Source organism: Echinops telfairi, unplaced genomic scaffold (genome assembly GCF_000313985.2).
Source record: "Echinops telfairi isolate 266 unplaced genomic scaffold, ASM31398v2 ScPeMD7_7424;HRSCAF=8462, whole genome shotgun sequence".
Lineage (NCBI taxonomy): Eukaryota > Metazoa > Chordata > Mammalia > Afrosoricida > Tenrecidae > Echinops > Echinops telfairi.
The window spans coordinates 75,568,248-75,579,856 of record NW_022111324.1 but is presented as its reverse complement, the minus strand read 5'-3'; the positions used below and the strand labels follow the sequence as shown (position 1 = coordinate 75,579,856).

The 11,609-nt window shown below is 37.3% G+C and overlaps 1 protein-coding gene across 1 annotated transcript in view; it reads left to right on the top strand.

Moving 5' to 3' along the window:
* The window catches only part of LIN9 (lin-9 DREAM MuvB core complex component), an 84,869-nt gene extending 77,564 nt beyond the window's left edge, over positions 1–7,305 (top strand). The window contains exons 12-15 of the mRNA XM_004699949.2: positions 497–622; positions 5,223–5,402; positions 5,553–5,650; positions 6,235–7,305. Of these exons, the coding sequence (XP_004700006.1) occupies positions 497–622; positions 5,223–5,402; positions 5,553–5,650; positions 6,235–6,340 (510 nt within the window). The 3' untranslated portion in view covers positions 6,341–7,305. The remainder of the gene's footprint in view (positions 1–496; positions 623–5,222; positions 5,403–5,552; positions 5,651–6,234) is intronic.
* Positions 7,306–11,609: the final 4,304 nt, after the last annotated feature.

Genomic DNA, 11,609 nt, shown 5'->3' with positions numbered 1-11,609 from the left:
GCATAGGCTGGTGTGCTTCTTCCATGTGGGCTTTGTTGCTTCTGAGCTTGATGGCCGCTTGATTACCTTCAAGCCTTTAAGGCCCCAGACGCTATACTTTTTGATAGCCGGGCACCATCAATAATTTATAAATTTTCAAAGGTTCACAAAGGTGGCAGGGTAGAGAAGGGAGGGAGAAAAAGAGCTGATACCAATGGCTCAAGTAGAAAGAAAATGTTTTGGAAATGATGGCAACAAATGTACAAATGTGCTTGATACAATTGATGTATGGATTGTTGTAAGAGCTCCCAATAAAATGATTTATTAAAATTAAAAATAGATATCTCAGTGATAGCAATACCATTATCACACATGAGAATATTGAATATAGATAATTTTATTAACATTTAGTTCGTGGTATAGAAGTCAGATCTATTAGGTCATTGAAATTCCATTACTTAGGCTAAATTAAGTGAATAAAACTTGATATCAAGATCTAATTTGTTTTTCTGTTCAGAAATCATATTCAATGCCCATCAACATTGAATTTCAGCGGAGATATGCAACCATTGTTCTAGAGCTTGAACAACTGAACAAGGATCTAAACAAAGTCTTGCAAAAGGTTCAACAGTACTGTTACGAGGTAAGTAATGGGGTGTCTTTGTTTTTATAGGTATTGTGCCTGCCATTCTTTATGTGAAACTTAATACCTTCACATTTCGAAAATGCAAACTAAGTCTTTAAACAATCCTTTTTAATGTACACTTTTTGTTCCTCATAGCTTCAATGTTTTACATACTAGTTATCAACCCTCTTGTTTGTGTTTGTTTTCACTACAAATATAATCTCTAAAAAGTTTTCGAGAAACAATCGCTTTTAATTCCATATTTTGGGTTATTTTCCCTTGGTCTGTTTTTACCTCCATGCTTTTTCTCACATAGTGTTTACTACACTGTTAATATCACTTTGTTTCCTCCTTTAAACCTTATATTACAGCTATCAATTTTTGACTTTTAGATATATGGATCACATGATTATTTGCAAATTGTGTTTACATATGATTATGTTTAAAGGTGGTTCAACAGTTAAACCTAAAATTTGAGTTTCTTACTATAAGGCAGCAGTTCTCAACCTGTGGATTGTGACCCCTTTGGGGATCGAATGACCCTTTCACAAGGGTCACCCGATTCATAACAGTAGCAAAATTACAGTTATGAAGTAACAACGAAAATAATTTTATGGTTGGGGCTCACAACATGAGGAACTGGATTAAAGGGTCACGGCATTAGGAAGGTGGTTAGCCACTGCATTAGAGAAAAGTTGTATGTTTCGTCAATGCTATACTGCACCCTGAGTGACGCGTCTCTTCCTTGTGACCCTTCTGTAAGGGGATGTCCAATTGTGTACAGATGGGCTTTGGGTCTCTGCTCCGCACTCCTCCTCATTCATATTGATATGACCTATAGGAAATTATTAATCCAGTTATTATCTCTGTAGATTTCCTATCCTGGATTTCATCCGTAGAAAAACATACAAGGGGAAAAAAAGACAAAACAAAAATCTCAATCAAACAGAAAGCATAAATTACCATAAAATAACAAGGGGGTGTGTGAAAGAGAGCCAACGGCAGATTAAAAAAAAAAAAAACACATGGATTCTGGAATGGGTTTTGGGTCCCCACTAAATCCTAGCTTCAATTTAAGAACAGTTAGTTCATACATCATAGCCCTGCTAGGAACTCACCCTCCGAAAGGGAACACAAGATGTGAGTGCTATAGCAAAGTGTGGTGAAGAAATTCGATGGTTTCAAGCTATAAGATAAGATAGCATTTGGGGTCTTTAAGGCTTGTTTCTGGACAAGCAGCCATCTAAGTGAGATGTCAACTTAGTCCACAAGGAAGAAGCACGCCAATATCGGTCACTGCAGGGTTGTAGATCATATCATCTGGAGCTGAAGGAGGGGGTAATAGCACAGCCTAAACTGAGAGTCTGCTTTGCAGAAGGCTACGGATGACAGTGGGAGCCCAAGGTACATTTGTGAGATCTGCTTAGGAAATAAGCTTCTGGTGTTCCTTCTCTCCATAATAGAGGTGGGAGGAACCTAGGTACCAAATAGGGTTCATGGAGAGATGACTACAGAAGACCACAAAGAAACCTGACCTGGGCGGTTACAGCTTTGCCAGTTGATCCCCCCATCTGATGCATGTGAGGCTTCGTCTGTTTTTCAACATTATCTGTATTTTGTTGTTCTTTAGTTGTTCATATTGGGCTTTACTTCAGATGTGTTATGACAGGGGTCACCCTCTTGAATTTGGGTTACATCTTTTTCAGTACATGAAAAAGAGGATTGATGATCCTCTAAGGACAGCAAGTAGAGTAAGGGTTTCTGGGGCGTATTGTTATGGTGGTGGGGTGAAAGGGAGCCTATGTCAAGGAGTTCAAGAAGGAAAAGAATATTTTGGAACTGATTGTGGTAGCAATTGTACAGTACTGCCTGATGTGATTGAACTATGGAATGATAGGATATCTGTATAACTACCAATAAAATGGCTTTGAAAAAAATTCAAATAACAGCAATAAAAGAAAGCAAGTAATATTAAAAACTAGAACAAATATAAAGTGGGTCAAAGGGGAGATCAAATGACAAGGTGTCCCATTTTAACCTAACTCCATCTGTAATAATTCACCCTACAATGTATTCTGATACACAAGACCATTCACACCCCTGGTCCATCCTCAGAGGTAACTGACTGGAAGCTTCATGCACATGGTGACCCTGCAAATGGATTTTGGGTTTTCATTCATAGCCTTCCACCAAACCAGGTGTTCAGAATTTAAGCTCTAATATAATACCGTCCTTCTTCCAGATTTGGATTGTATTATTTACAGTCCTTGGATCACATAGGCTGGTGTGCTTCTTTCTTTTATTTTTCAGTGGTTTGCTTGTACTTACTCACTTAGATGCTGCTTGTTTTTTGTTTTTTTGCTGCAAAGGGAAGCCTTATTGTTTCCATTTGGTCCCTGGCTTGGGAGAGGGGCTCCCGGGCGTTGGCGCTGCACGGCAGTTTCAGGCAGAGGGCTGAGGCTGGCAGCGGGGAGGCAGACAGCCCCCTGGCGCCGCAGGTTCCTAGTCGTGTTTGAGGGTGAGTCTCTCGGAGGTTGGTCAGGTGGTCGCCCAGCTTCTTGAGGAGTTTCACCTCCTTGTCCAGGAAGTGGTTCTCCAGAAAGTCACAGAAATGGGGGTCAGCTTGAGTGGACCCCACGGCATGGCTGCTTGTTTTAAAACAAGCCTTTGAGATCCAGATGCTATTCTTTCTCATAGCCAGGCATCTTCTTTCTCTAGCACTTTGTGTATTACTCATATCTTCAGTAATCTGTTCATGAAGGCAAGCATTAAGCAGAGCCATGTCATAATAACTAGCTACAATTGTGAGCTCAACATCCATTCATAGTTCTATAGTTTATATATGTTCTTGGTTCACTTTAGAAACATCATTATTTTATTGGAAGACACTATATATGATCCTCCTGGGGAATATGGTAATTCCATTGGTGATATCATTAATTTAGTCAATGGTATAGCATTTAAAACTGTTGAGAAAAGGACATTATACCTGTGTACAGCAGTATTTTAGACCACAATACATGGATTGTTGATTTTTACAGATTTAAAACTGAAATGACTGGACACTATATCAACAAACCAAGGGTAGGGCATGACAAAGGTAGAGCCATGCTGACTGCACTAAGATATGTTGTAAAAAAGCAAATATATAGCAGCTGTGAATCACCATGCAATTACCATTTACTTTTATTATTGATTTATAGTGGTTGTCAGTTACTTAGAAGCAATACTTGTTTTGCTAATAAACACATTGTTCCTAAAAAAAAACACAGTGTTCCCCCCAATTAGTCCAAGATGCCACATCACACAGCTGATAAAATATGAAGAAATGGATTGATGACAAATGGCCTTGTATATTTTCATATGTTATCAAGGCCTTTTTAAAAGTAAATCGGGTGACAGTTTGCTGAGCAGATCATCAGTTTTACATTCAATAATTCATGCACGCTTTGTTTCATCTTGTTCATTATAGTTCCCTCATTGTAACACCACTTATCATACTTCCTCCTGTGTTTTCTGTTTGCATTCCTCCTCCTTTCCTAGCCCTCTTGAATTGGGTTTCAAATGGTTAACTATTCTAAAGTGTGTGTGTGCCTCACCAGTTTTACTCTTCCCCTTAGAGACTGTTGTTTGGCTGAAAATTGAGCCGTTTCTATACCTGAAAGGGTGACTAGGGCCATTGTTTCAGGGGTTCCACCAATTTATCTGACCGGTAAACATGATTTCTAAACAAAACATTGCGTTTTCCACATTTCTCTCCTACTCTCTTGAGGACTTTTTTTTTCTCTCTCTCTCTAGCGAGGATTTTCTAAGGTGATCCCTTTCTGAATAGCTGGTAGCGGTAGGTGAGCACCACCTAGTTATGCTCTGATAGACATGGAGAGTGAGGTTTGAGTGAGCCACAAGTTCACAGGACTGTTTCCATTGTCTTCAATTGTTTCCCTCTTCTTTGCTCCAGACAGGGAGATCGACTCAGATGATCATTCACAATCCTTTAAGACCCGGGGACTGCTCACCAAAGTAGGATAGAGCACATAATCTTCGTGGACTATGCTTTGCAAATTGACCTTGATTTCCCAGAGATTATGGTCCTGACCACCACCACCCCCCACCCCCGAGGTTCAGCACTTCATTCCCTCAAGGGGGTGTTTGGTTATGCCCAGGAAGTTTTCATAGCTTTCCCTCCATATGCTCACCACATTCATGTATTATTTGTAGCAAAGGGAAAATACCTGTGTACAAATATCCTTTGTCACACTTGTAGATATTCTTAGGATGAGTTTTTAAATATTTCAAAGAATGGAATCACAGGTTTGACAAATGTACTAAGTGTAATGGAGAGTACTTTGAAGATGATACGGTTGTTTTGTAAAAGACATTAAATGCATAGCTTTGGGGGGGACTTTTGGGTTTTCGGGGGTACCCCTTCATACATACCATCATCAGCTTAGAAAACAGTGTTAGATAAAAGAAGAAACTTTTGGGTTAAAAGAGAGCATCATTTTAATTATGAATGCTAGTATTATGAAAATCAAATCTGAAAACAGGGTACAAACACACATAGAGATAACTGTAGCCTTATGAATGTACATCTTAAGTTTCAATCATGTATATTCAGCTTGCTCCAGACCAGGGACTCCAGCCTGCAGATCAACCCACAGATATGAGACGAAGATGTGAAGAAGAAGCACAGGAAATTGTTCGGCATGCAAATTCCTCAACAGGACAGCCCTGTGTTGAAAATGAAAATCTTACAGACTTAATTTCTAGGCTTACAGCTATATTATTACAAATTAAGGTAAATGTCAAAGAAAATTTCTTAATTTTGACCCTAAACAATAACTATGCTAACTTGTTGCTAAGAAACGATATGTCAGCACATTATATTAGGAAGTTCATGTCTATATTTGTACTGTGATTAAATGTTGAAATACGATTTTTCTTTCAGTGCCTAGCAGAAGGAGGAGACCTGAATTCCTTTGAATTTAAATCACTGACAGATTCATTGAACGATATCAAGAGTACAATAGATGCTTCTAATATAAGGTAAGTCATTGGATGTACCTGAATCATTGTTATATTAAATTCATAGTGATTTCCATGATAAGTTTTAAGAGTTATACATATTTGTGACTGAATTCATATAATGCACCCTGTGAATAAATTTTAAAAGAGCTGTTCAGTTACATCTAATCTATTGACAATAGAAATTCCATGTATGTTTTTTTAGATAAAGGAATCAGGAGACAATATAAGGGATCATTAAAATAAAACTTGTGGGACAATTCCATTATTTCTTAATTCAATTTTTCTATGAGCTTTGTGAAGTTCCTCGTATTAATTTTTGGTTTAGCAGGGAGATTCAACTTAGTAGAGCTTTCCAGTGAATGAAAAGCTAATCCTCTTTCCAGCACTTCAGTAGCTTCCCTTTACAGCATATTCCTTGGTTAGAGCATATTTTTTTCAACTAGCACTCAAGTAGAACTATGGCTAATATAAGAGATTCAGTCTTTCCCTGAACTCATTATCTTAGTTTCATCCTAACTAAAATGCAACTTTTCTCTTTTCAAATGTGCTTTTCTCAATGTATGAAATAAAGTAGCTAATCATATTTCCTTTCCCTTTTTTAGCTGCTTTCAGAATAATGTAGAAATCCATGTTGCACATATTCAGAGTGGCCTGAGCCAGATGGGAAACTTACATGCCTTTGCAGCAAATAACACCAACAGAGACTGAGTAGAAGATTTAATTATTCCAACTGCAGAGAATATTATTTTTTAGAAGTTCTTTTCCTTTACATAGGCTTCCAATACCAAATACCTAACTGCTGGAAAACAAGGGAAACTAAAATTTCCAAATGAGGCATTTTAATATACTGTACTGCTTCTTAAACCAACAGTACTGACCAGCATTATATTTTTCTTTTTTATTCAGCTGCAGTAGCATTGCTTATGTTACGTATGTTTTATTAGCAAGTACTTTTAAAATGAAAACGTCTGAACACAGTATCATTTCACGGATTATGTTAGCCATTTCTTAAGTGTGCATAAAATCGACCCAATGCGTGCAGACAACTACTGCAATGGAGAACAAGAAGGGAAAATGGTCTTTCTTTGCCTGTAAGTGGCAGTATGGAATCTGCCTAGAAAATTGTAATTCCAGTCGATGCGGTTGATCAACATCTCAGTCTTCAAAAGATGCCATCATGAGATGTGGAAGTACTCTTTAATTTTGTTTTGTTTTTAAGGAAGCCACTGGAAGAGAGGTGGAAAATAAGGACTTTACTAGTGTATGTGACATGTACTTGTAATGTGACATGGCTCTGCAGATCATTTTATAATTTTAAATATTGTAATTTATCATAATTTATAAAAATAAAAACCTTGTTGTCTGTCTGTTGAAAAAAAAAATGAAGGAACAGGAAAAAAGCATTATTGCAAAGTGGTGAATTTCAGCCAGTGGATTTGGCGTGTCTTTTCCCATTGATTCAGGGCAAAAAAAAGTGCTATTGTTATGAGATTTATTAAAAAAGAAAAAAAAGACTGATAACACTATTTTCATATTTTTTTGTTTATTTGCACAACTTTTAAACCAGATTACTGGTTAAAATTCAACAGTACACAACTTAAAATGTAAAAAGATTTTTATAAGGAAAACAAATGTAATAACCAGTGCTGTGAATGCAGAAGGGTTTGGGGATTTCTGGGGAGAGAGGGGGAAAATTTGAGGGGGGTGTTTTAAAGAAAACCCTTGTACAAAGTGTGTATTTGGAATTTTCTTTGTTTTGATATAGAATATTATAAAGTTAAATTGTTTTCAAATTTGGAGTTTAAAAAATAGATGTAGAGGTGGTTTTGATTCCTTCAGATGTCTCATAAAATGAGACTTTTTATATGTTAATGTAAAATAAAACTTAAAACAAGATTATTTTCCATTTAAAACTTTTGTATAGTTTACAAATGCTTCTGTATTCTTTGTTAGTATTGTGCCGCTGCAAAACTTTAGCAAGAGTTTCTATTTAGCTAAATTGTTATGTTAATTAAGAAATGCATAAATCTTTTATTCTCAATGATACTTGTAATTCTAAATAAATTGATCTATGAAATTAATATCTAAAATTTTAATTGATATAACAAGTGATAAACATTCCTTTACTAAAAAGCCATTTTGAAGAATTATAATTTTCACTGAATTTTATTTTCAGGGGGGGAAAAATTACAGATTCATTATAAAGCAATTTTCAAGTATGGTACTTTCATGGAATTATTTTTCTTTTTTCACCTTTGAGTAAATCACATTAAGCAATTGTGTCTTATAGTACAGAGCAAGTTAAAGACTGAAGTGAATATAGGAGGGGGTACCCTCCCCAAAAACTGGAATTGTGCTAGGCAGAACGGGCTCTCATAGCTCGCATTTTCCCCTCTAGGTGAGCATAGAGCAACTCACTCTGAGTTCGTGCACCCACTGGCATTGCCTGGGAAGGTTCTTTGATCACAGTGAATTTTTTTTTCGTAAAGGCATTTTCGCTGCAATCTCATTTTTGTGATGGCCGATTTAAGCGAACTTCATGTTGCTGCGAAATTTTGTTTCCTGCTTGGGAAAAATGCCACAGAAACTGTTGTGATGTTGAACACAGTTTACAAGGACAGTGTTGTGGGAAAACTCAAGTGTATGAGTGGTTTTCTCCTTTCCAAAAAGGTGAAAGAAATGTCAATTGATAACAGACTTCATTGTGGACGTCCACCAACTGCCCGATGGATGAGAACGTCGACTGTGCAGGGCGTTTGGAGTTGGTTCCCCAGGTCAGACTGTTCATCAAGCTGTCTGGTTAGAGGCTCTGAACAGCTTGCATGACAGTGTGCAGCACAAAAGGCCTGATTTGTAGCAGATGGGGGACTGGATTCGCCACCATGACAATGCACCTGCTCACACAGCCATCTCAGTTTTTGGCAAAAACAGCATGCATCTCTTGCCCCATGCACTTTACTCACCTGGCCTCGCCCCGGGGGACTTTTTTGTTTCCATAAATGAAGAGGGAAATGAAAGGACAGCGATTTGACAATGTAGAAGAGGTGAAGAAAAAACGAGGGAGGCACATGTGATCAGCCATCCAGACAGATTAGTTTGAAAAAATGTTTCTAAGAATGGAATCACAGATCTGACAAATGTATTAGGTGTAATGGAGAGTACATCGAAGGTGATAAGATTGTCTTGTAAAAAAAAATTTTTAATGCTAAACTTTGAAAAAAAATTCCTGGGTTTTTTTTGGCGGGGTTACCCCTTACATTCCCTCTAGAATTAAGCAAATATTTTTTTAATGTTTTTCTTTTACATTTTTAAAGTTTCACTTAAACAGCACCTTATTTTATACTTATTTAATCAGTTAAATTAAGTATTTTCAAGTTTTCAGTGCCATCGTGTTGGCAGCTGGGATTGTTTTGAAAAAATATATTTACATTTTAAATTTCTGTATAGGGAAGTAGAAATCTATCATTTAGAATAGTCATTTGTACATTGGTTTGAATGTGCTGCCATAGCTTATTTAAACCAAATTGAGCCAACAAACACACCACTTGCTTTTTATTTATGTAGCTTTTATTCTGAATTATTTTAAACTATATAGTTCCAATTTTCAGATTCACTACCATTGAGTTTATCAAAATAATTTGCCTATGAAATGTTTTTCTCATATCCACGCACCTCCTGCATCTTACAACCACCATATCCGCATCCATTACAGTGTCTCCAGGTCCTCTCCTTCCACTGCTTGTCACATTTGCAGTGTCCTTATTTCTTAGAGTGAGCTTTTAGAGTCCTTTTGGAGTTGTGCTCCCCACTTTACTCCAGGCCCAGTGTTCATATGCATCAATTAAATATTGGGAAAAGAGCTCTAGATGGTGTTGGTGTTGTCAAAGTAAGAGTGCAGGCTTCAATGATTGCTTTGAAATGTGAAACAATACTCATTTGGGTGTAGAAAGTCTGTCTGGGGATATTAGTCTAACCCTCTCACATTACTTTGTTAACCCTGACTCCAAAGGCCACTTTGATGTATGTCATCATCTGGTCATAGATAGCGAGTAAAGAGCTGAGCTAATCCTAGATTGACTCGTGGCCACACCACTTGCCAGCTAGAGTTTTTTGGGTTTGTTTTTATTTATTTAATTTGCTAGCTAGTTTTTTAAATGGGAATAATAGTCCATTTCTTTTATCATAACTGTAAGAATGAAATACATGATGCCAGCAACATTTAGCAGTTACGGACTATTAAAATTTGAGAGAAGTACTGGCCACTTCTGATTTTAGAGAATCTCACCATTTAAAAAAATTAGAAACCTAATACTTACAGTAAGTGTAGTTTAATTGTTCATTTGGAAAACTAGTGTTTAACACAATATAAATGCAATAATCCAATTAAATACAGGTTTTAATGTGACTCTTGGAGGGCTTTATGTTTAAAATGTTACATATTTTTCAACTCTGTAGGTGTACTTGAGGCATTTTGTTGGGCCATGTCACAAGTATAAATGTGAAACACTGATTGTGAGACCTCCTTGCCACTCCTACATAGGCCCCAACCACCATGTGTGTGGCTCATAGTAAGCACTTAAAATAACACCAGCAAATGTTTAGTATTCATTTTTGTTTGGGGCAATTTTCAAAGGGTTCAAAAGTCCAATTTGCTACTAAATTACATTCTGGTTGTTTTTAATCATGGATTTGCTACTCTAAAAACTACAAATCATTTTAATAACTCTGGAAATTAGTACAACTGGCATATGTAACCTTAAAAGCATTGAGTATAGTTCAGACTCTTCTAAGGTTGGCCATCCTGTCCTGATGCCCCGGCCTTGCCATGGCCCCCGTGAGCCTACTTGAAGCCACGGCGCATAGTGAACCCTTACCTACCGTAACCTCATAATACAGATAAAGGGAAATCAGAAACCTCAAAATACCAAAACTTTTCATTTTTGAATATTCACATTCATACATGAAAATTTACAAATTGGGAAAGAAAAAGAGTCCCAAAATACTTACAAATGTGTTACTCAACTTCCAAGGAGTAGATATACATTTTTTTAACCAAGGCAAGCTTCTCAGCACAGTGACATGCTGCCAAGATATTGATTGTACTTCAAGCTACCTTTGCAGAAACTCCTATTGTTTTTCAGTTTGGGGTCTTTAGAAATAGTTTTTAGAGCTACATGATAGGTACTGAACAAGTGTTGTCTAAAGGAGCGAACTCATTTAAATAGAGTTACACTTGTGAAGAAGTCGGGAGAATCCACTGGAGTTGCACAGAAGTGCTCTAACGAGTGCTAGGAGCTGTCCTGGAGTGGCTGACTTCATAAGTACAAAATCAAGATTGGCTAGAGAGATTTTCACTCTTCAGAAAGAGGGGGTAATGAGCGTTTTAAAAGAAAGGTAGTGATTGCACTCCCAAACTGAAAGGACTGGATTTTGAGATAGCTCCAGTGATTGGGAGGCCGTGAGAAGGTTGACATGACTGTCCTGTATGCTAGACATTGTCGGTGGTTATTTGTAAGAATAACAGGGTTTTCATAATGTGGCTGCGATTGAAAGCTACCTTTAGAATTCTCAAGGCCATCGTAAAGAACAGTTGGGAAACGAGGTTCTTGGGGTCATGTGGTTGGTCATCAGAGCGCTAGTTAAATGTAAAGGTGATGGGCCAAAGTTGTTTTAAGTAACAAATCTTGGTGATAGAATGACTGTTGAAGAAGCTATGTCTCCTTCAGTTTAAGGTTATAAGCTTTGGAGGGAACATGAGAAGATGGAATCGTAAGAGGGAACTGAGTGACGTTGAGGACTCTTGTGAAAAGATAATGAGTTCTGAACAACCAGCACCCACCCCAAAATAAAAATAGGGCTGGCAAGGAGGAACAGAATGTAAATGGAACTAAATATGGAAATACAGAGGTAAAATAAGTGTCAGACTCCCTGGGGGTGTGACCAGGCCATAGGGTGAAAGGAGAAGAGCCGTCAAAGG